Below are 25,481 nucleotides of genomic sequence, written 5' to 3'. Positions count from 1 at the left end.
TCGTGTAATCAGTCTTATGCTTGTTCAGCCTTGATGTCCTCTCCCCCCTTTTTGTTCCGGTACTCCCATCCGTTGTAGGCGAGGCTCTGCGCGTGCGACTCATGGTCTCTAAACGCGACGCCGCCGGATCCGTAGCCGCCTCCGCCGTATTTGTGGCCGGTCTGAAATGATGTCCAATATTACGTACAAGGGGATTCGGTTTACACTATAGTCTATCAAGAAAAATATAAATTTGAGGGCACCATTGAGCGTAAGCAGGAAAAAAGGAAGCCAGGTTTTTGTTTTCAAAAAAATCTGTCCGTAAAATTACGATTGTTGGGTATCCTCCAGAAATCGTTAATTGCGAAACGTTTCATTTCATTCCAGAGATTTCTAAGTAGGATTGCGGAGCCATTTGCAAAACAACTTCCTTGTTAAGAATAAATCTTCTATTTTATTATGCTGATTTACAATCATTTGCCTCCCCTAGGGAGACCTTTGAAAAGATAATCTCTTTCATATTTATAGAAAAAGATAAATAATTTTGTTTACGAAATGGTTTCCTTTAAGAAGGCTTTAAAAGCAGATTTATTTAAAACCAACTGAGAAAATATTTATGCAGTATTTATTTAGAAGTATTTAATATATGTTTTTCCTATCCTTACTCTTCAATCCTTAAGTAGTCTAATTACGAAAAAAACATGTGTTAAGTCCGACTGATAAGCGGACAACGTTGCCAATTGAGAGCTTGCAACTTTAGAGGTGTGGCAAACTCAACTTTTTTCAATTACTAATGTAAAACTAATAGGAATTCCACGTTGCAACGTTAACGCGTTACTGTTAAAACAAATAAGGGTGGTGCCCAAAACTGGCGAACGTTCCAAATATTTGTGAAAGTTGGCTACCTGCACGTGCATTAATATACGTGTCATGCTGAGGGGCTACCGCGAAAACCGAAATTCGCATATTGCGGGGATCTTTCTCTTACACTCCAATCAAGGCGTAAATAGTGACAGAGAAAAATGCCTGTCATTTGCGAACTTCGTAGTCGATTTTCGTAGTTATAGGCCTGTTCTTTACAAGCTATTCGCGAATGATCAGCGAGTGACTTAGCTGTGATCGTAGCTGCTGCATGAGTTTCAAGAACTTACCGGGTACTCATATTGGTCGTAGCTGCCTTCCCTGTATGGTCCCTGTCCCAGGCCTATGCCGGCAGGGGAATACTGAGGTCCGGTGTAGTGACCGCTGGAGAAAGGAGAGCTGTTGGGCTTGCAGAACTTGAAGTAGCCGATCACGCCTGGAAATAGTCAGAATGTCTCTCAATTTTTGAAAAGCTTGTGTACAATTAATGGTTTACGAGTATATTAGCCGTTGTTTTTCTTAAGCGTCAAGTTGAATCTCCAGAATGGCTGAGTTGTCAGGTACCAATCGAGGTCTTTTCAATCGCGTGTCAAAAACGACTTGACTAAACTCTTTCATAGAACATCGTAAATCTCAGTAGATTCTTAAAAATTAAACTCAAAAGGTTCAGATTCTAACCATCACATGATAACGAGCTTTTTTAGTCTTTGAAGGTATCATAAAAAATATTTAAGTACCTGGAATGATCAGGGCCATGAACCCAAGGAACTTCTTGAAGCTGGCGAGACCCAGGATGAGCGGCAGGAACAGCAGCAGTTTCAGCTTGAACAGCTTGAGGATCAGCAGCATGGGGATGATAAGCTTCTTCAGCTTATGGCGACCTGGTAACGAGGAATTCTTAAATGTGACATTCACGGGCAAAATTAACCCAGACATCGATCTTAGTAGGTAATAAATAAGACAATTACTGAAATTAAGCTGATTGGTTCAGTAATAAAATGTTTAATGCTATGAATAGGACTAATCAAAACAAATCCAATGTAATTGGATTTGAGCAAAACAATAATGGAGCATATTCAATATATTTTATTTTAGATAGGTACGTACGTTATTTTATTAAATTAATAAGGGGATAGTTAAAGATTACAAAAAACTAGTTTTGATATTAAATTTTCTGATTATGTAATTTTACAAATTAAGCTAGGCTAGGGTACAACATTTTCACAGAAACATATTTAATGAGTTTGATTTGGTCATTCAATATTGTAGATTGTAGATTTTTTTTTTGTTCTGGTTTGAACTGCCATCAGTCTGTAACGACTATAATCAGTTTTGCTGTATATAGTTATTAAACAATTTGGGTTTTGGAGACCATTCGTCTCTCTTGACCACTGCTTTCATATGGCACAATGTGCTGATGAGATTGTAGATATACGCAGATTTTTTTCGCGAAACTGTCACTACGTTTTAAATAAATAGTTATCGTTTGTAAACAAATTGACTACTCACGGAAAGGCGGGGCCTTCTTGTCCTCAATAACGTCGACCTCATCAGCGATCTCGTCTAGGAACCGCGGTGCGATGACGCCATTAGACGTGACGTCATCATCGAGGTTCATTTCCAGGGCAGTAGACCTCAGGAACCTGTGGATAGAGTCAACTAATTATAACTGCAGAGGTTGTCCATCACGGTGGGCGTGATGGGCACCTTTGCATCGGGAGCGATGCGGGGTGGGTTGTTCGATTAGTTTTTATGGGTTGGCTTAGGTTAAGTTGTATTTATAGTTAAGGTTGTTACTAATTTATTTCTTAGTTTTAAGTATTTTTAATGATTGTGTTTATTTATTGTTTGTATTACAACTGTTAAATCTTTCCCACCGGATACAAAACCATTGTCATTTGAAAACCGGCCTAAATTTGAAATCTATTATTGACTTCGGTGCCCGCGAAAGTTACTCATGAAACAAAACTATTAAAACGGATTATCGCGTATATTGAATTTATACTACATCCCGACGTTTCGAACCCTTCACCACCACCACCCATCACCACGAACCACCACGAACGCTGTAAAGAGTTCGAAACGTCGGGATGTAGTATAAATTCAATATACGCGATATAATCCGTTTTAATAGTTTTATTGTTTAGATGGATGGCAGTCCTCAACTGTGCGTTTCTCCAGAAACTTCCTACAGCTAAACTTTGAAATGAACTGTCACCCGCGGTATTTTCGGACTGATACGACTTTCAAACTTTGTAGAAAAGAGCGTACTCCCATTTTAAAGGACGGCAACCCCCTGGCAATCCCTCTGGTGTTGCAGGTGTCCAGTAAATGCTTACCATCACCATCAGGCGATGCGTCTGCCTCCTATCTAATCGAATACCTTTAAACGAGCAATTCTTGTATAAGTATTTATTTATTTATATGTATATATATTTCGGGGATCTCGGAAACGGCTCTAACGATTTCGATGAAATTTACTATATAGGAGTTTTTGGGGGCGAAAAATCGATCTAGCTAGGTCTTATCTCTGGGAAAACGCGAATTTTTGAGTTTTTATATATTATGTTTTCCGAGCAAAGCTCGGTCTCCCAGATATTATCATAAAAAAATAATACTGTAAACAATGTTCAATAAATTGTTTACAGTACCTATATAGTTATTTTTAAGCGATTGTTCTGCAATTGGTCTTCGTACATCCTTTTAATTATCAGTATGAAATTGCCTTCATCCGGGGTTAAGATATGGTTTCCGAACCAAGGTATTTAAACCTCAGGTTATTTCAGTTTTTATTTAAGCAGGCTAAGCAATGCTCAAAGTAAAGAATCTTCCAGAAGTTTTGATAGATGATTTTTTTGGATAATCGAATTGTGAATAAATAAAACATGAAATTGCTTCTTAGAAATAAAATATAATCAGTCAAAAATCTACTCAAGCCGTGCCTAAGTGTTACTTTAGTAACCTTTCAGATTATGATTGATGGGCGATATTCATTTATTTTTCTGCCCCAGCACTCCAATCTGTCAATCAAATGAGATCTACATGAACTTCATTTATTTTGAGTGATGCATGGCACTCTTTATTTATTTTATTTTTACTTAAGGCCCCGTTGGTTCAGGCACAGAATAAATAATAGTACAGAAGACTCACTCTCTAACAAAACGCGTCTGTTACGATCAGCACAGATATGGCCGCTAGGTGGCGACAGCGCCACGCGCGGCTTATGGCTTTCCCCAAAATTGGGGCCGAACGGATGTACTTTTAGCTACCTGTAGCAAAGCGACGAAATCGCGGAGTGAGACACGCCTGGTTCAGGTTCTTGTCTCAGGTAACTGAGACGACTGACCGTAACTGACTGTAACGTAGGTACCTAACTGTGAGCGTAAGCATGAGCGAGATGGCTGTGCGTGCCCAGGATCGCGATATAATGTTTTTGATTTTAATTTTTTTGTAAGTATTGACAAAAAAAAACCTTCCTGATGACTTCCCTCAAAAATAAAATTGTGCATGTTTAGAAGCAATTTTCATATTTTTAGCATTTGTGCATAAATTGTTACAAAGTTTTAAAGTGCGTTTCAGACCTATAGATTTTCGTGTTTTTTTTTCTATTGGGCTGTAAAGTCAAAAAATCAGGATTCGAATCGATGAAGTCACTTGAGAAAATTTTAGGTATCGTCTTGGGTCGTCCCATTCGTTTTTCGTCAAGTTCTTAAATTAGTCCTATTCTACTTTCGTCACTCATTCTACATTGAAAGCCACGGACGATTGTGACGAATGTAGAATGGGTGATGAAAGCAGAATAGGACTAATTTAAGAACTTGACGAAAAACGAATGGGACGACCCAAGATGATACCAAATTTTATTAGCGATAGTGAGGACGATTGCTAATAAATTTTTTGGCAGCCGTATTGTGATCTACTAAAGCGGTACCATTATTTAAAAACTCTGCTCTCTGAACTTACAGCGCCTTAACAGATTAAGGTTCGGGTCGAATCACCTCAGAAGATTTCAATTATATTTTTGTGAATATCCCGTGATATTTGATCTAAAACTTGGCATGTTGAAATTAATTTTTAATTTTTGTTTTAAAACAAAAGCGTTAATTCCAAACATAGACCACTTTTTATATTGTATATTAAATGGTAGCTCAAATTAATATGTGCCATTGTGCCTATATACATTACTTGTTGGCATATCAAAGAGAACCGGAAATTGAAATAAACGAACGTGAGCTGAATATTTTCATGTAGGGTTGCCACTTCTATCAATAAAATTAAATTATGGATTATGTAAAGTTAGTCTGTTCGGAAAGAGAAGAGTCGTGGAATGTATTGGGCTCCATACATTCCACGACTCTTCTCTTTCCGCACAGAATCTAATATATACCTACCTATCTGAAAAATTTTGGCTCATTTTGTATGTTACGCACTTTTTATTGGTTTTTATGATGTCTTGGCTTCTTTGCTGATTTTAATAGACTGACTTCAAAGGTTATTATTGCAGGATTATTGTTAATATCGTTGAATTATTGCTTCTATATGCCTTTATATCGCTCACGAATCCAAACCTATGGATGATGCACTTAATTCCATCCGCTTATTTTTAACACAAAAACGATCTTGTTTAATTTATTTCAAGCCATCATCACTATATAACTATTCTAAGAGCAGCTACCGAAACGACGGACGAAACTGTCAAAACGTCAATATGTTAAATATCACCCCATCGCTTCTCTGTTGGCACAGCCCTGAAAATCCGGATATCCGCTTAGCATCTAAATTAAACGTTCACGGCTCCAGCCAAGTGATGCTGGTGCCGTCAGAGCGCCACAGGTGGACTAAAGCAGTAAGAAATTCAGTATTTTTCTAACTAGGGAGTTTTAGTTTCCATCCATGTTGTCATCACTACATAGTATAAAAAAAAGTCGCTTCCCGCTGTCTGCTTGTCCCTATGTATGCTTTGATCTTTAAAACTACGTAACGAATTTTGATGCGGTTTTTTTAAATAGATAGAGTGATTCAAGTGGAAGGTTTATGCATAATTTGTTAACCCGTGCGTAGCCGGGGCGGGACGCTAGTTATTTAGTAAGTATAAAAAAAAAATCTTTTTTTCAAGAGTCTGTCAAGTTAGTAGTAAACTGAAAAGGCCACCAAAGGGTACTGCAGAATTGCTGGACACCAACTACATATTAAAGTATCTTATACATTTAAACGAGCAATTCTTGTTTATTATATTTATTTATATATATATATATGTATATATATTTCGGAGGTAGTTGGAAAGGGCAGACCTCGACGGACTTTCTCTGATCAGATTGGGGAAATCCTGAAGAAAGGTCAGGTCAAGAGCACCCTAAACCGGCGAGCGTGTATGAGGAATGTTAGTAACGGAAGCGAAAGAGGTATGTCAGGATCGTAACGAGTGGAAATCCGTGGTCTCTGCCTACCCCTCCTAAATAGATGTGATTATAATGTATTTATGCATGTGTATTTCGGGGATCTCGGAAACGGCTTTAAAGTATTCGATGAAATTTAGCAGGGTTTTCGGGGGCGAAAAATTGATCGAGCTAGTTCTTATCTCTGGGAAAACGCGCATTTTTGAATTTTTATATGTTTTCCGAGCAAAGCTCGGTCTCCCAGATATTATTGCATTATGTTTCAACTGAGTCCAGTTACTGCTTTGCATGTGCTGTTGCCTTTGGCATCCGCGTGTGAGTTGGCAAGATAAATGAATTATTGAACGTCGCATTACCAGTATCGCATGCTGTTTGATTCCGTTTGAATTCGAGAGAACCGTTGACTGTGACATTTAGAGTTGCTGTCACATTGGGGAGATTGTTTGAAAATCCAGTTTGATTTAGATCACGTCTTTCGAAAGGAAATGCTTCTTTATGGTTTGTATCAAAGAGTAAAGTAAGTATAATAGGTAGTTACTTTGTATTCCTTTGTTAGTTCTACCTGACCCTTTTCACTGTCAGTTAAACTGTTACCGTCTGAAGAAATCGGCCAAGACCAAAACTGACTGAATTGACTGTTTATCTAATGATATTTTATAGCTAACCTTTTGGACGCCAATGACCGATATATACGCATCGCAGGTCCAACGCCGAAGACGGATTAATCGGTCATAGACCACAGAGTAACATAGACCTAGGTGCATATGCATAAAGTCCAATTTCAGTTTTAACACTTCGGTGACGTGGCGTCTGAGTGACAGCTTTTGTTTTTGACACGGCGTCGAAAAGGTTAAGCTTCAAAATTGTACAGTTTCAAAGCAAAGTTTGCTGTTCGTAAATTCGTAAGTGACACTAGTATGGGGCCCAATACATTCCACGACTCTTCTCTTTCCGAACAGACTCTAGCCACAGATTATATAATAGTTCTTACGAACAGATACTTATCTCTCAAAGAAAACGCAAATACCTACCGTTTTAATACCTACACTAAAATACAATGGAATGACCTTCAACGCGCCGCCGCGCACCGGCGCAACGCTAGGGTTGCCGACGCTTAGAAATGATTTTACAAATAATACTTAGGTAGGTACAAATATAAGTTTTAATTGTCAAACTAACATTAGAACTGGTCATATAAAAGCATAGCGTAAAATAACCATGAGCAAGATAAGTTGCAATAAGTAATTACAATATTCCGTTTATGCGTTTCATTCCGACGAGTGACTGCGTGACATTTTAAAAGGTCATATCTCCCTGCAGTAAACGCAGTGTTTACGCCGTTTTATAAACCTAAGTAGCTTGTAGCTTGCAACCACAATTGAACCTATCGTAAAAATAAAACCAAAAGTACTTGTATTGAGAATGTCTACCTACTTTTCCTATCTATCGGAAGAGCAAAAACGGTATTTTTTATTAGTTTTGTTCTTTCTGCATTCATCCACACTACAAGTAGTGTTGTTTGTTCATTGGTTCAAGACATTTCTTTCGCATACATTTTAGCATATACGAGCGCGCGGCGACGCGACGTGCGTGCGTGAGCGCGCGTGGCAACCAACTGGCTTGCTTTTCTACCGTAAACGGGAACGGATTCGTAGGTATAAAACCGAGCTCGCGCGGAGAGTTCCATAGGCCTGCTCTAGCCTAAAATTGTTTACTTATAGCCATTTTTTTTATATATCGGTACGTGTATTTGTTACTATAGGTGTATTTAAAGATGTGTTACCATAATATGTACAAGTGTACAAAAAAACGTGTAGTTTGTTATAAAAAACCTATGATTTTTACGCGGCAAGTTGGGAAATAAAAAAATACATTTTAGGAGCTTAAAATTCTTAGAAACTATTTTCTTTTGAACTACGGTTGACAGCATTTTATTTGTTGCAAATGAATTACAGTAAAGTCAGTAAATAAAAGCTCCTAAAAGAATACGTCCAATTAAAAATCAGGCCGTATTTGGTCATTTCAGTTGCTGGCTTTTCCTAAACGCTTCGTCACACAGACGCGTTTTCCGGGCGCGGCGTGACCGGGGCGCGCCGCTTTTACATACAAAACGCTCACGCCGCGCTCACGCCCCGCCCGGAAAACGCGCCTGTGTGCCGAAGCCATAAAACCATGAAAGAAAGATTTACCTTTCAATCTTCCTCATCCCGAACTTGAGCAACGCGTCCCAGTCGGAGTCTTCACTGCGGGGCTGGGAGCTCAGTTGTGGGGGTTCCCTCGCCAGGGCTCTGGCTTGGGACTCCACCTTCACTAGTACAGCGTTCTCTGATAGCCTGTGATAAGTTTAATTAGTTAATGCTCTGGTGATCTGGTGCTTAGGTAGGCGAAATTCACAATTAAGGTTTAGTGAGTTATTTTAAAGTAACGGACGAAGGTTTGTACCAAACGCGCACAATAAAATAAAACATTGTCTCATTTGTTTGGATCGAGCTTTATTTCTCTTCGTGCTTGTATGTAGCTTAAAACAGAACTTGGCGTTTTTTTTAGTTACCTACCTTTAGTACAACACAATAGGAAATATTATAATATAAAATAAAAGGTACCGTGTATGTTTTAGATTCGTACTGCGGCTTGTATCAAAGAGTCTCTGAATTTACCCACGAAACATCTTTTGATCTTTTGATCAAGAAAAACATTGTGAGATAACTGGACCTTAAGGCTTAGTTTCTAATCTAGATTGGAAAGTTTAGATGATAGGCGGATCAAAAACTTTTTAAGTATGAGTTAAAGCTATGCGAATTTCCTGTGTACATCATAATTAAATGGACTTCAAAGGCTAATTTTCTCGCCTAGCCCTTCTAGGCATGTTTCAACCTTCTCCTTCTTCTACTTCTTAAATGCTGTATGGCTAAAGCCTCAGTAAAATTTTCCCAAATTGCGCGCTAAAAAGACGCCAGTATTCTCGAACGTTTTTGACCCAGTCGCTTAAGTAAAAATCCGTGCTAACCATAAGGTTGCCAAAAAAGGCGTCCAGATTAAGGAATATATGTATAAGTAAGGTTGAAAATCGATACCGTGTTTATACGGCAGCCAAATTGGATCTTGGAGTTTTACTTACTGGTAAGCAGGCTTGTCGAAGAAATCATCAAAGGAGCGTAGTGCCTGTGCTTTGAAGCAGTCACCAAGGTCCCCGTTGACGCACTGCTGAGTGGCCTGTTGGATGTACGGGTCCTGGTCTTCGCCAAAGCCTAGCCAGTCCAGGAACCCTCGGCCTTGGGCTTCGGGCTGGAAGGTAATGGTTTGTCAAGTTAGAGAAAGACAATGCTTGAGCGGTCTGGGTATTAGGTGAACGAAATCACCAGGCAGGCAGAAGGCAATTCGTTTTCTGATGAAATAGACTATTAGACATGGGCAGTTCTCAACACGGGCAAAATTTTCTATGACGGCTGGTCGGTGATCACGTGGTGCTTTCGGCTCGATCAAGCTCCTGCCCGGCCCCGGCCCGGTCCAGCATGAGTTATCCTTAACCTAAATCATAATTTAATCGGTTCCGACGTAATTTTGATGGACTGTTTCGAATCGATACTTACTACGTATTATGTATACATATAAGCTTTTTAAAGGAAATTTATAATAATAATAATAATAAAATGCTTTATTGCACACTACAAAAGAAATAGTACAAAAGTATGAACAGGTACAAAAATGTAGGTAACAACAGGCGGTCTTATCGCTAAATAGCGATCTCTTCCAGACAACCTTCAGATAGTGAGACGGCGAAACAGATTCAAGTTAACGGGTGGCGCGAAAATAAAACAAATAATAAAAATAAAATAAAATACATACACTACAAATATAAGATATAAAAATATACTACATTTATTACTATATAAACATTATATAAATAACAAATAAATATGTAAATGACAAAGGAGGCTAAAGGACAACGGCGAGGAGTTATAAGAAAACTTTTGAAAAAATTATGAAAGAGATAAATAATGATTTTTTAATAGGCTTTTAAAAATAGATAGTGATTTAGCACGTTTGATATCAACAGGCAGAGCATTCCACAGCCGGACAGAGCGAAAACTGAAAGAGTTAATGTAAAATTTTGACGAAGAAGGAGGAGGAACAAGTAGCAGATTTTGAGAGCCTCTAATGGAGGAAAGATATTTAAACCGGGTTTTGAGATAACAGGGAGTATTGGGATGAAACAGTGTGGCATACAGGAGGGAGAGAATATGCATGTTGCGACGGAAACGGATAGGCAACCACTTAAGCTGCGAACGAAAGCTTGATATATGATCGAATTTGCGCAACCCGAAAATAAACCTAATGCACACATTTTGAAGTCGCTCGAGTTTATTCAATTGCTCTTCAGTAAGGTCTAAATAACAAATATCCGCATAGTCCAAAATGGGCAGGAGGAGAGATTGAGCCAGCGCAATTTTAGTGGCGAGAGGCAAGAAGTTACGAATTCGACGTAGGGAACCAACCGTAGCAAAGATCTTCCTACTCACCTCACTGATCTGCGGAATCCAAGAAAGAGTTCGATCTATGATCACGCCCAGATTTTTAACCTGGTTAGAAAAAGGAATAAGTACCCCATCGAAAAAAACACCAGGTAAATTTTCGAAGTCGACCCTTGCTATGCTTCTCGGGCTGCCAATAATAATTACTTGAGTTTTGGACGGATTAACCTTTAAACCATAGCAAGAGCTCCATTCAGATAAGCGTACTAAGTCGGTGTTAGTGGAATTGATAAGTTGGGGTAAACGGTCTACCGGGCCTTGAGAGTAGATTTGGAGGTCGTCGGCATAAAGATGATAATAAGAAAGGAGGTTTGAAGTAATAGAATTTATGAAAATAGAAAAAAGTAAAGGGGACAGCACGCCACCCTGCGGAACGCCAGCCAGCGTACTGCACCAAGATGAAAATGAAGAATTATCAGCTTTAATCCGTTGCCGACGACCATCCAAGTAGCTATGAAACCACGCCACTGCTGCAGGGGACACATTGAGAGAGCGCAAAATCCCCAACAAGATGTCGAAATCAACGGTGTTGAAGGCGTTGCTAAAATCTAGCAACGTCAACACCGTTAGGTTTCGGTTATCCATGCCAGATCGGATATCGTCGGAAATTTTTACTAGTGCGGTGACCGTGCTGTGGCCGGAACGAAACCCTGACTGGAGAGGATTTAGGAGAGAGTTTTTATTTAGAAAAGAAGTTAATTGCAACTGCACAAGACGCTCTAAAACTTTTGAGAGGAATGGGAGAATGGATATAGGCCTAAAATCAGAGAAGGAGGACGGGTTAGACTTTTTTGGAAGGGGAATAATGTCGGCGTCTTTCCAGGAATTAGGGAAACTGCATGAAGAAATTGAATTATTAAAGATATTGGTGATGATGGGAAGAAGGAGGTCAAGTAGAGGGAGTATCATGTTCCGGCCCACACAGTCGACGCCAATAGCATTAGATGTTATGGATAAAACGCTCTTCTCGACGTCACTCTCAGAGAATTCGGTGAAAGAAAAGGGAGAAAAATCTTGAGTTGGCAAGGAAGAAAGATAGTTGAGAGTTTTAGACTTAATTGGACCACTAAAAACAGTGGAGGAAGAGAAATGTTGGTTAAGGTCATTTATGTTAAGGCCGTTGGGTAACGGACTATTTACAGGCTTTCCAACTCCATAAGATTTTAGACATTTCCAAATTTTGGCTGGTTGACCGTCTACCACCGACTTATGAATGTGGCGTCGCTGAGCATCACGACACACAGTGCTGCAATGATTTCTCAGCGCGTGATATTTGGATTTGTTCCTGTCAGAAGCGTTCAATTTAAATTTACATTTAGCTCGATTCTTTTTTTCTATTAACGCCCTGATCTCATCAGTCAACCAGGGAGCAGGGAGATGCCTTAATTTGATTGGGCGGATCGGAGCGTGAACATCGTAAAGTTGAATCAGTAGAGAATTGAAAAGAGCGACTTTGTCTTCTACGGTGCCAGCATCTGTGATCACACTCCAATCAATATTATAGGCATCTTCGCGAAGTTCCGCCACCTTCAACCTACTAAAATTGCGCTGCATAATAATTTTGGGTTTTGCTTTAGGGGGACGAATTTTATATGATAAACAGAGCAAGTCATGATAAGAGAATGCATCGGCAGAGTGTTGACTATATTTCCCAACTAGCGAAGGAGAGGAGACCAGGGTGATGTCAAGAAGAGAGGGTGAACAGTTGGGAAAATGATGAGTAGCACCAGAGGGTAAGATAGAAAGATTACTCGCCTCAACCAGGGACTTAAGAGATCTAGACCGGAAATCATTTTTTAAGAGACAAGTGTTAAAATCGCCCATAATTATATGGTGATTATAAGAAGGCACAAGGTTTTCGAGTACCTTTTCGAAGGAAGAGAAATAGTCAATGTGAATAGAAGGAGAGTAGAAAACTCCGAGAAGAATTTTAGAGTTAGAAATCTTTAGCTCAAGGAAGAGGTACTCGGCGGCATTGGTAGAGGAAACTGACGAACTAATAATGGAGTAGGCAATATGGGATCGAAGATAAATGGCTACCCCTCCGCCTCCTCTTCCTATACGATCATTACGAAGCAAGTGAAATCCTGGTAGAGAATAGGAAGTCGAAGGAAGGCATGGTTTAAACCAGGATTCCGATATAAGAAGAGCATGGATTTCGGATAAATCAAAAGAAGTTAAAAGGTCGGTGTAATGGGCTGGAACGCTCTGTGCATTTATATGTATAATATTAAAATTTTTAGGGACATCTTTTAGTTGACTGATGAGAACATCACGAAGAGGAGGAGGGAGACTATAAAAGCTGTCAGTGTCGTTATCCGATGTACAAGAAGAAAAATTATCAGAAGATACATTACTATTAATACTGCTATCCAATGTCATAAATAAATAAAATAAAATATAAATATATTTGTATATAAATAAAACCGATATTAGGTACCTAGTTGGTAATACCAACTATACTACGCCAAGTCTAACTATCCACCAGCAGTTAATATAATAATACTTAACTATTTCAAGAAGTTAAAATTACATTGCTTACACAACCATCAAAGAAAAGGAAATGAAAATAATAAAACTTAATACATGAACATGACTTAAGTAACAGTAAAATGGAGCGTGAAACGAAACGTGGAAACAAAATTAAAAAGTTTTGACAGCTGTCGTGTCACATGTCACAGATATGAAAATGTAACGCAAATTTAATAGAATATAACACGAAATCAACCCACGATTGTTTAAGAAAAAAAAAAAAAAAGTGATAAATTGTACAGGTAACCAAGTGGGTAGCGAGTTATCAAAGAGCGCAATGGTTATTACACTGCTAAATTGAGAAGGCAAACTAACAAATAACACCACTACTATAAAAACCATTACAATATTTGCAAGAGAAGAAAGATCAAATTAAAACTTCTTAGGCGGCTTCCTGGGCCTTTTGGACTGGTCCTGGGGAGCACCGGCGCCCGAAGGTGAAGGTCCCTGAGCACCAACTGAGACCGCCGCTGGGAACTGCTCCACCTCTGCAACAGATGTCACGCAGTGACGCTTGTCTGCCGCATCAAGCACGTACACGTTCCCGTCGCGAGTCCAGCATCTCCGGATACCAAGACGCTCCCGGGCAGCCATGAAAACATCATGCCGTGGCTTAGTGAGAAACTCTGACAGTGTTACTCCGGAGCCCTTCAAGCGTTTCTTGTCGAACCAGACAGAGTTGCGCACTGACACATCACTGAACTTCAATAAGATGCACCTGGTTAGATTCTTGCGAGGCTGACCCAAGCGATGACAGCGCTTCACATCATTGATGGTTAGCTTATCCTCGAGATGCTCATTCAAAAGTTCCACAACTGTCGATGTCATTTCCTGGTCAGTCTCGGGGTCAGTCTCGGGCACACCATGCAACAAGAGCATTTTCCGTCTGGAGCGCATCTCCTGCTGGTCCAGCTGCACACTCAGAAACTGAATTTGTTTTTGCATGGCCTCCAAAGTGGTCAGGATGAATTGTTTGAAGGTATGGAATTCTGCTGACACCGAAGCAACTGTGGGATCTTTTGGAGCAGCCCTCTCAATCTCTTTCTGGAACCCTGCCATCCGAGTGTTGAAAGTTTTAGTCATCTCCGCCATAGACTGCTTGAGAGAATCCATCTTGACAGTTACTTTGAGGTTAAGAATGTGAAGTGGAAGATATTTAAAGATTTACTAAAAGGAATTAGTGACTAACTGCTGGTAGGTGAAAACAATTTAATTGGTCATAAGTGTATGTCAGATTAAGTCCAAAATATGTAAAAATAAATAAAAACAATAAATAAATCAGCTGAGGTGATGTTGTCACTTTTTATTCACCTACCCGAAAAAAATTTATCATCATCAGGCAAAGGTTAAGTGTCAGAATATATCTACAATATATTGCAATGAACACTAGAAAAAGTCTTACCGATCTTTGACCTCCATTAAAGTGAAGTGACCTCCCCTCCTCCCTTTCCTCCTTGGGCGGCTGGTCGGGCAGCCTAAACCCCCCATCGGCTTGCGATCGCAACGCAAGAGTGGCTAACACCACCACCGTCCACCAGCTTGCAGGCATTTTAGGAAACTGTTGATCTGAAAGTAAACAAAAACGGTTTGTTCCTGGTTCGTCGTATTCCTGTTTCGTGGGATTCCTGATGATTCGTCGTATTCTTGTTTCGTCGGAATTATATACATATAATGAAATATGTCGTGCAGTAAACCAGTATTTACTACCTAAATATGAAGATTTAATGTAATCACCAGCGATCGTACTTTTTCTAGCATTTTTAGCACATTTCGACGAATCAGGAATCCGACGAAACAGGAATACGACGAAACAGGAATACGACGAACCAGGAACAAACCACAAAAACTAGGGTTAGGGCATAGAGAAAAAAATACATAGATTGCTCACTCCATACATCAGTTTTGATACCAAAAAGACTATTAATTTCAGTGTCTACATCTAGCATTGAGTAGCGGAACTATCAGTACTGCTACTTGACAATAGATGTAGCAGTACTGATAGTTCCGCTACTCGATGCTAGATGTAGACACTGAAATGAATAGTCTTTTTGGTATCAAAACTGATGTATGGAGTGAGCACTCTTATCTTACTATATTTCTCTATGGTTAGGGGAAGGCGGGGTAGTTACGAGCACCTAAGGGAGTTTTGGAATAAATCAAAAGATAGTATTTGTAGGTTAACTATAATAACTTCTTCAGAAAGAAAATTATCGTACTTTGAACTACATTTCGAAATAAGGATAAGACTTTAATAATCTTTTTGCCTCATGGATAACAAAAAAAAAGACCGTTTAGTTTTCAGTTTGTGAAAAAGTACCACGAAGAACGTAAATTATGCAGCAACATGCAATTTTTTTTATTTGAAGTATCATTTTTCAAATTATCGTGAGGCCGAATCGGACTCCGTATCTTTAAAAAACCATCTCTATGATTTTCGGTGGTAGAAGTCGGAATGAAGTATGTACCATTTTTATGGGAAAATCGAAAAGTTTCCTGAAGCTGGATTTTGTATAAAAAAATCCTTTTTCATCTCAAAAACAAAGGAAATAGAAATAGAAATAGAAATATATTTATTTGCCATTAAATGTGGTATACAATGGTGTTACATTATTATTTATAGAGCCATACACATTTAGGCTTTAAAAAGCCATGCAAAGTGAAATTATACTAAATTTAAGTTTAATTTACATTATTATTTTTAAACATAAACATGCATTATTAAACTAGTTATAAAAAACTATTAAAAGTCTTAAAATTCTAAAATTATGAAGATACAGTTTTATCTAAAAATTCATTCAGACTGTAGTAACACTTGTCAACAAGGAAAGAGTACAGTTTGTTTTTAAATTTTTTAAGCGGTAGCTGTTTAAGCTCATCAGGCAGTGTGTTAAATATTTTAACGCACATTGCGTAACAGCTTTTATTTTTCATGACTGTATGCATATTAGGGAGTACTAGTCTGTCAGGATATCTAGTGTTAAAATGTGTTATATCTCTTTTCATGACGAACATATCGGGGTGCAATTTAACAAATACACAAACTTCATATATATAAATCGAGTGCACCGTTAACAATTTCAACTTAATAAAAGAACTTACACATGATGTTCTTTGAGGCCAGTTTTGAGGGATGTTACATAATGCTCTAATGCATTGTTTTTGTGCTATAAAGGCCTGATTTATACATGATGAATTGCCCCAAATCAATATACCGTATCTTAAATTGGATACAACATAAGCATGATATGCCATTATAGCAGTTTTCATATCAGTTATGCGTGTCAATCGCCATAAAACATATACAAATCTATTAATTTTTGAGCATACCTTATCCACATGCGTTTTCCAAGTACATCGATCATCTAAAGCAAACCCTAAAAACGTAGTGGTATCACATTCTATGAGAGTGTGTCCATTATAGGCTATATGCAGTTTATCCTTCTTTCCTTTTCTATTAATAAATTGAATGTACTTTGTTTTATCAATATTAACTTGTAAATTATTATTATTTAACCATTTAATTATGTCAGCAATAGCAGTATTAATAATATTCTCATAATTTTCATTATCCCTATCGCAAATAACGATTGAGATATCGTCCGCAAATAAGGTACAACTGTGACTTGTAATTAGAGGCAGATCGTTAATGTATAAAAGGAACAATAAAGGTCCAAGTATAGTCCCTTGAGGTACGCCAACCCTATTACATAACATGTTTGATCTATAATTCTGTTGCATTTTCTCATCGTCTACACCTACTATTTCTACTATTTGGCGTCGATTTCTGAGATAGCTCTCAATCCACGAGTTTATCAGTCCTCTCATGCCATAGGCTTCACATTTCCTTAATAATAACTTGTGCGATACATGGTCAAAGGCTTTGCTCATGTCAAAGAATATGGCAACAGTTTTGTGACCCTTATCTACATTATTAACTATCTTGTTTATTAAATTAAACGTGGCCAATGTGGTGGATTTGCCTTTTTGGAAGCCATTTTGCTGGTCACTTATTATTTCACTTGTTTTAATAAAAGACAACAGCCTTGTATACATTGCTTTCTCTAAGATTTTAGCGAAAATTGGTATAAGCGTAATTGGTCTATAGTTTCCAGGAAAGTTATTGTCTCCTGCTTTAAAAATAGGTTTAACAATGGAAATCTTTAACTTGTCAGGAAACACTGCCTGTTGAAAGGACATGTTGATTAAATGTGAAAGTACAGGAAAATCTCTGAATGTTACAAAAATATCCACATTCTACAGGTATTTACCTACACATTTTTACCGTAAAGTAAGTCACGTCTTCTTAAATTAGGAACATTTACGACAAGTAAATACCACCCTTATTGTGTGTGCAAGTGACAACCTAAGTACCCCTTATTTACCGAATACGATGATATTCCCTGATACATGTCAACACAAGATATCGTTAGGCCGGCCTTGGCAAATATAAGGCCTAAATAAATATTTCCGTGTCAAAATAGGTTTATTTGCTGTCGTGTACACTGAACCAAATAATCTCACCATGGGAATTCCACAAAAATGTCAGGTACAGTGGGCCAAGAAAGTGGTCTACCAGTTTTGAAAAAAGTTTCTGCGAGATCTAACGATCGCTAAGGTTGACTTTTCTAACGGAGTTTAAAGTAAATCGACCTTGTGCTCTCATGACGTTCAAACGAACCTCAACCGTAGGGTGTTAGACCACTTTGTTGGCCCACTGTACATGACGCAATTTTCTTAACACCTGCCGATTGCTTGTCTATGCCGATATTTGGCATGATAATGTTTGATAATTTACCTTTAAATTCAACAGTATACATATATTATACTACAGTTTTCTGCAGTTTATTAAGGTAGCTGCCAAGATGAGTATAAAGGGGCCCACTGATTAACAGTCCGCCGGCCGATATCGGTCTGTCAGTTGTTCGGAGCTGTCAACTTTTTGTTCTAACTGACAGGTCGATATCGTCCGGCGGACTGTTAATCAGTGGGCCCCTTAAGACCTTTTTGTTGAACGCCAAATGAATAATGATTAATTGAACTGAATTTTTTGGCAATTAAATGTAAACTGATTTAACGGAGTTTTTGCATGGAAACAGTTAAAGAGTTCTAGGAAAGAACATAACGTAAAGGTTGACTGGAAGAGATCCCTTATAGGGATAAGTTCGCCTTTGTACATTGTATACTTTCTTTTTAATTGTATCTTAACCTCTGTCTTATGTACAATAAAGTGTTTACATACATACTCGTACAGTATACATAACGTAGGTAGGTTTTATCACGGGAATCATCATTTTAGTTTATGAAATGGGTGTGTTACTTACTTTGGAAGTACTAATTCGCGGGTTGGAGCTAATTTTAATATAATTAGGTCTCTTTAATACTTGTACCTTGTACTATTACTTGAGGTAAGGCCAGATAAAAAAAATATTATTCTCATTACAATAGTCCAAGTTTTACAAGAAGTACAACAAGTCTTAACTCTTAACCAATTACAACTGTAAAGTAATCATTAAAACAAGTTCTCCAAATACAAATAAATTCCTAAAGTCCCTTTGAAAAGTCCAATTAGGCACTTAAATAAATAATCCACTTTTATGTTCAAGCGATTCAATTTAAATTAGATACGGTTTCAATTATAAGATACGTACCTATTAAATGCAAAACAGAAGAGTTTCAAAAGTTGTACTTATTTATTTGCTCATGTGATCGTTAATTTAGGAAGAATACCTATGTATTATCTACCTACACAGACACGACATACGGTAGTTTTACTCCATTTTCGAGTCAAGTGTCTTTGTGTGACGTCCGTGTCTTTGAACGGACCAATCACGGCACGGGACTCGCTCACCTCGTCCCCCGCACCCCAGTATTTTTGTCAGGTTTCATGAAATAATTGCTCTAAACTCCGTCTAGAGGATTCCTAGTCTATGTTTACCCCTTTGCCTATGTATTATGATTGTTATGATTTTTATTACTAAACAAGTTATTTGAGTAAATATAATTATGTCATATAAAAAGTGACGAAGCCCCAAGTGGTGAAAGCCGGATTAGAACCGAATATTTATTTAAATAATTTGATTTTTAAATGATAAAAAAATGTATGTCGAGTATGTCTGATAAATAAATAAAAAAGAATACATTACAAGTTGGCACAAAAATACGTTGACCATTAATTTATAGGAATATTTTTCTTTTTTTATACGGTTTTTACAATATTTATATAATTAAAACTATACAATCATTTTACTAAAACAAAACGAAATATCTTCAAAATATTGTCCTTTAGCTTTATTACAAATATAAAAGTTTGTCAAAATGATCAACAATAGGTACAGTCAGCAGCAATAGTTGCTAAGCGGGCCATGTGTTCAAAATGATCTTGACGCGACTTTATTGTTAAGAGAATAAGTGCGTGTCAAGGTATTTTTGAACACCTCGGACGCTTATCAACTTCTGCTGCTGACAACTTCATTGCAATTATAAATATGTAGTTTTGTACCTACCTACTTAATATTGGTATCGTAATATGTACACGAAAGCGGTTAATTTCGTTACTTAAAGCGGAAACAGAATGCGACAATGTTGCTTGCATGATACCTATACAATATACCTACTTACCTATAGGTAAGCAAATTGAATCACGAACTAACATGCTAACCCCTTATTCATGTAACTTTACAAGTTTACAAGACTCAATAAGTTAATTATGTTTTATCCTTTTCTTACAAAATAAATACATTAGTGAAAATTACAGATTAGGACAAAAAAAACTAATAGACGCTGTACCTAGCGCGTTTATGAATAACGATATAACTTTTCGAAGTTGTTTTTTTTTCTTTTTAATTTGGTAGAGCGAGTATACATTTAGGTAACTAGAATTTTAATGGAAAATTGCAAGCCGTTTTAATATGCCTACAAATTATAAAAATAATAATTTCAAAAGAGTATATTATGTCCTAATTTGTTTACAAATGATACTTACATCATGATATAAATCCTTTAGCAAATCACATTCTTTGATAACCTGATAACAACACTTGCTTTTCACTGCAAAACTTTCACGTGTTTTAAACTATGTCTAAAATGTTAGACACACAACCACATTCAAAATTCAACTTTAAACATTTGACACCAAAGTCCAAAATCGCTCACGTAAAGATTTCGAGTATCCACGGAACACGTTCAAAGTTATCTTCGTTTGCGTACAAAATGGACTTCTAAAACTCAGTTCGTCGTCAGCTGCATGTGTAATGCAATCAATTATAGACCGTGTCTTACATGCAAATAGAGTTAGAAATAGCGTGTCACTTAAGTCGAGCAGGCGGCTAAATTTAATAAGACTTATTTCAATGGAACTGGTGAAGGAATACGGTCTTCTTTAGTAAGTAGGTTGCTGTCACGGCTTGTATGGCCAATGAGGGGACCGCTACACATAGCTAACGGGAAAATTTGAACATCGAAAGTAGAGCGAGACTGCAATATACAAAGCCGCAAGAAAAATGAACTGTATTTAAATGCGTTTACAGTTCAAATTAAATTATACGCTTCGGGTTTCGAATGCGGTGGAGTCTATGCTTTGACGTTACTGGCGTCACGTATCGTGAACTTGTTTCTTTGGCAAGTGAATTGAGACTTTATATCTATTGTAATACAGTTCGATTTATGGTGGAGATGATGGGAGTGAATGACTTAAGCCTACCGTAGACAAACAGAGCAAAAAAATGGCGCGAAATCATTCGACCGGTTAACATTATCATGAATAGTTACAAGTTTAATTGAAGTCCATTTTTTTTCGTAAAAGTCATAAGGAAGAAATGTTTGTCATCTCGTGTTACAATTTTATGTGTGTATTTTTCTTGTTATTATACGTATTATTTTAAATTAATCTACAAGTTGATTCTTAATATTTGTTATAAATTATACTTAGGTACCTACCTTACCTAATAGGCACATAGGTATTTATAAAACTGAAACGGAACTTAATCGGTCATAGGCACAGTTATCTACTTTTTGTATGAACCTAAATTCATTTTTAATAGCATAATTTGACAGTTTTCTGGTGACATTGCCAGCAGAAACTTTCACCAAGAAGTGTTTTTTGCATGAGCATGTCATTTATACAAGTCAAGTCGGCCCCTGATTCACCACACTGACAATTTTATTGTCGCCTGACATTGACAATTCACCACACATTACTGACCCTGTCGACAACATGCTAATCGCTATCGCTCCGTAGCGAACGAAACGCAACTGTCACTGTCACACTAATATGGAAGAGTGATAGAGAGACACAAAGCGGTTTGATGGCGAAGCGCAAGCGATTGACTCCTTGGCTAGGCCGCCTGGTACTAGAAGTACACATTGACACTATGTATCGTGGCTTGCCGACCCAAAAATGTACAGTCACGCTCCGTGATTGTTACGACATTTAGGGTTCTAGCTAAATTAGACTTTCCGTGGCGTAAGTATGGAACAACCAATTTAGCTAGGACCCTAAATGGCGTAACAATTCCGTGTGGTGACTGTACATGAAATTGTCATTGTCAATTGTCAAATTGGTGAAATAGGCGCCAATCTTCCATTACGATACCTACAGCTTGGCAAAAAAGAGTCCCTTTCAAACCAATTTATATAAGAAAACGGGACGACGCTACAGTGTTGTCACTTTTTAATTTCTACTCTTTTTTGCGAAGCTGTACGTATATTCAATAAGTTTATATGAAATCTACACGAAGTTTTCTTCTTAAGTAATATTTTCAGTTAAAAATCGAATAAAATAACAAAATCACGTTCAATTCTAACGGCGTCATAATCCACAGAGGAATTCGATACAGCCAGCCTTCAATCTCCGAAATTCTACCCTATTTCGTAGAGCGTAATATTTTAATACTGATTTGAAAGTAAATTGTATGGCGAATGGGCCTTAAATTTTGTTGAGCAAAAATGAATCATTCGGCCCCATTTTGAGCGTCAATGTCCAAGCGTGATTTGAATCCTTAATTAGTGAGAAAATAGAGCGATCTTTGAAATTGTGGATATGGTATTTAGGTTAAATTTAACTACTTTTTTAACGCGGACGAAGTTGTGGATTGGGGGCCTAACTCAAAAATGGAAATCCGCAAATTGAGACGTAATTAGAGTGACAAAGAAAAACGCCAGAAATTGACGAACTTCGATTTTCGCGGTTATAGCCCAGAGGCTAGAATTTAGATACTACGCCACGAAACGTATAGGTATTGCCCGGCACAAATAACTAGCATAACTTACTGGAGCTCAAAAATGATCCCACGGAAATTGTGTCGCGAGCAACTCAACTGCAATGGGGGCCTATCTTTCTCTTTTACGCTCATTAAGACGTAATTAGAGTGACTGAGAAAATGCCTGCAATTGACGAACTTCGATTTTCGTGGTTATAGCCCTGCGCTCATGTTGGCAACGTCAACTAGGGAGTAAGTATGTTCATAGGTACAAGTACTTTTTAAGTATAAGTACTTTTTGTAATGCCGCGCAAGATATTTGACTTAAAGAATATTATTTTAACCAATCAAAACTTTTATTGACCGATCTCAAGTTTTTTATAGTGGAAAATTTTCCTTTGGATTAATATTCATAGCTACGGAGTACGAAAGGTATAATTTTCAGTGATAATTATGTGATCGATATTAAACTTTCGTGAGACATATTTTAAACTGTGTATTTTCGTGCTGTGCATAATTATGTGCCACATACGTGACATAAGTGTCAGTCATGGACCATTTTCCGAAGTTAATAATATCTCACTATATTCAGCTTCATCTAGAAAAGTTACCCATTGTATTCCGTCGCTGATGGCACTTATTTGAGTTAAGCATATTAAACCAGAGAGATAATAGGTAGGTATTTAATTAAAAAAAATTGGAACTAGTATGTCAAAAATCTACATAGTTTGTTAAAGTGTTCAATGTCATGACTGATAAATATTAGACGTAAGATTGTTTAATTTATCCACTTTAAAGTAAGATGTAATGTATGTGTACTTACTTTACTTAGATTATTATGAACTCCAATAGCAGAAACTAAATTTTATTATAATATTTTCAAGCTAGTACAGTTTTCAAGGGGGTCCCGTTGTTTGCCATAAAGTTTTAAGTCGTAATGTATTGTTTGTCATATTATCATTTGTCATAAAACTGAAACCGTTAACATTTCAGAATTTTCGTTAGGTTATCCTATAGATAAGTTAGGTTAGGTTAGGTTTGTTTTATGGCAATCCTGAAAAGTGACGCGTTTCTGAACCAAATGACTAACTAACTAACGAACTAACGAAAATGCGGGCAAACAATACATTATGGCTTAAAACTATTTGGGAAAAAATAGAGACCCGTTTTCAAGACATATTATTTAATAACCTATTTACGTTATTATTTACCAACCACGTAAAGGTAAAGACTCATCGGTTAAGTGTTATTATGCGTCAATGCACTTTGTTACATAATGAGCTTTTGTGACATAACCAAATTAACAATACCACATCCGTTATGTAACGTTCGTATGTTCGTGGTCTTGACCTAAAATAATACGAACCAAGTCAGGATACTTTCTCCTAACTGGTACTTTTAATAACTAACTGTTATACATTAATTGAAACACAGTAATAATTAAGTCAAGCTTGTAAAATAAAATGTAATAATAGCTGATTTGTAAAATTTTAAACAACGACAATATTTACGGTAAGAAATTTAGTCCGTAAAAATATTGATAAGTAGGTACCTATTTTTTAACTGACGAAAAAAACGGAGGAGGTTCTCAAGTCGACGCGTATATATTTTTTTTTTATTATGACCACGCATAACTTTTTACAGAGTAGTTCGATTTTCATAATTATTTTTTTATTGGAAAGGGTATACCCCGAAGTTGGTCCCATATAAATTTGGAAAAAAAATCCAACCTTAAGGGTAGGAAAATAGGGGATGATTGATTTTTCACTCACCGATTGAAACTAAAAATGGAAAAATAAAAACTTTTTACAAAAAAAAAACCGACTTCAAAAAGGATGAAATAAAATATTATCCTTTTTGAAGTCTATGCGTTACCAACTGATATGTTTGAAGTCGCCAAGCCAAGTAGTAACATATCAGTTGGTAACGAATAGACTTCAAAAAGGATGATATTTTATTTCATCTTTTTTGAAGTCGGTTTTTTTTGTAATATGTGATAATGCTAATGTTTTTTATTAAAAGATGTTCACTGAGAATTATTCTTTATCAAAAAGAAAACCAAAGTAGGAAAGATTTTATTTGCGACGATGAAAAAACCATCAGGTGTGCTATTATTATGTTTATAGTATACATAGTAGAGTGTATCTTAATAACATTATTTTTATTTACACTCGTTTTGTGTAAACATTATGCAATGAATTAAAAACGTTGACACCCGATTTAATAATTAATAACAAACAAAGAGACTTCACAAAACGCATCTCACAAATTATGTCACTTTCACACACTTACCTAAAAACAGTAAAATATAGTCCACGTTCGATGCACTGTAGTATGCAAGCCGGAGTGAGCAGCCTAGCCTCAAACAACCTTATATAATAACAACATAACAATTGCACAAACTTCTTGGATCCGTATTGTATCAATCCAACCCTGACAACATGGACAAGCGAAAACCAACTCTATAGCAATACACAGAAAGTAGAATTTAATTTGCCGGAATTTAACCTGTACTAAAACCTGCTGCGCGGTTTTGGTCAATGTTATGTAATATGTGATTGTATGCTTTGTTCAGTTGTAATAAAGTCAGTTTTCGAATGTTGTGGATATATATCGTAGGACCTTCGAGTTTGAATGAAGTTAGCGCAACGCAGTTTGGGATATCCCAGCGGACAGTTTGCGTGTTCGATGATATGGTATGGAGCCGGCTTTTTCAATATTTTTTACACAATTAGTAGTAAGCTTTGCACAAGTCTGTTCGGTTCAGGTTTAGGAACTATTTTAAAACCAACCAATTGACACTTCAGTTTATCAACATCTGGTGTATTGTTTCGAACTTTCAACGCTAAAAGAGGATAATACACAAACATGAGAACGCGTTTGGATGTGTTGACGTGGATTAAAAAATTGCAAATCCAATCGCATTTTTAGTTATTTTAGTTTTTCATCATTAGGTACAATCGTTGATCGCACTATTCATTAAA

General features: G+C 37.1%; 2 protein-coding genes across 2 annotated transcripts; both read right to left on the bottom strand.

Moving 5' to 3' along the window:
• Positions 1–9: 9 nt before the first annotated feature.
• LOC134657569 (uncharacterized) lies at positions 10–25,185 on the bottom strand. Its single transcript, XM_063513146.1, has 8 exons — positions 24,790–25,185; positions 14,703–14,866; positions 9,355–9,521; positions 8,426–8,569; positions 2,350–2,483; positions 1,578–1,721; positions 1,131–1,276; positions 10–161 (listed from the first exon to the last, which is right to left on the bottom strand). The coding sequence occupies exons 2-8, from the start codon at positions 14,847–14,849 to the stop codon at positions 15–17; spliced, it is 1,029 nt and encodes a 342-aa protein (XP_063369216.1). The 5' UTR covers positions 14,850–14,866; positions 24,790–25,185; the 3' UTR covers positions 10–14.
• LOC134657632 (uncharacterized) lies at positions 13,652–14,619 on the bottom strand. Its single transcript, XM_063513197.1, has one exon. It carries the CDS (start codon positions 14,411–14,413, stop codon positions 13,673–13,675), a length of 741 nt encoding a protein of 246 aa, XP_063369267.1. The 5' UTR covers positions 14,414–14,619; the 3' UTR covers positions 13,652–13,672.
• Positions 25,186–25,481: the final 296 nt, after the last annotated feature.

The sequence above is a fragment of the Cydia amplana genome, chromosome 20 (genome assembly GCF_948474715.1).
Source record: "Cydia amplana chromosome 20, ilCydAmpl1.1, whole genome shotgun sequence".
Taxonomy (NCBI): Eukaryota; Metazoa; Arthropoda; class Insecta; order Lepidoptera; family Tortricidae; genus Cydia; species Cydia amplana.
The sequence above is the reverse complement of the archived record's forward strand: the minus strand, read 5'-3'. Positions and strand labels throughout refer to the sequence as shown.

Excerpts from the sequence above, each read along its gene's own strand:
- LOC134657632 (XM_063513197.1), bottom strand. The coding sequence starts at position 14,413 with ATGGATTCTCTCAAGCAGTCTATGGCGGAGATGACTAAAACTTTCAAC.
- LOC134657569 (XM_063513146.1), bottom strand. The coding sequence starts at position 14,849 with ATGCCTGCAAGCTGGTGGACGGTGGTGGTGTTAGCCACTCTTGCGTTG. Across the intron at positions 9,522-14,702 it reads TTAATGGAGGTCAAAGATCG|CCCGAAGCCCAAGGCCGAGG; the intron begins GTAAGACTTTTT and ends ATTACCTTCCAG. Across the intron at positions 162-1,130 it reads ACGACCAATATGAGTACCCG|ACCGGCCACAAATACGGCGG; the intron begins GTAAGTTCTTGA and ends ACATCATTTCAG.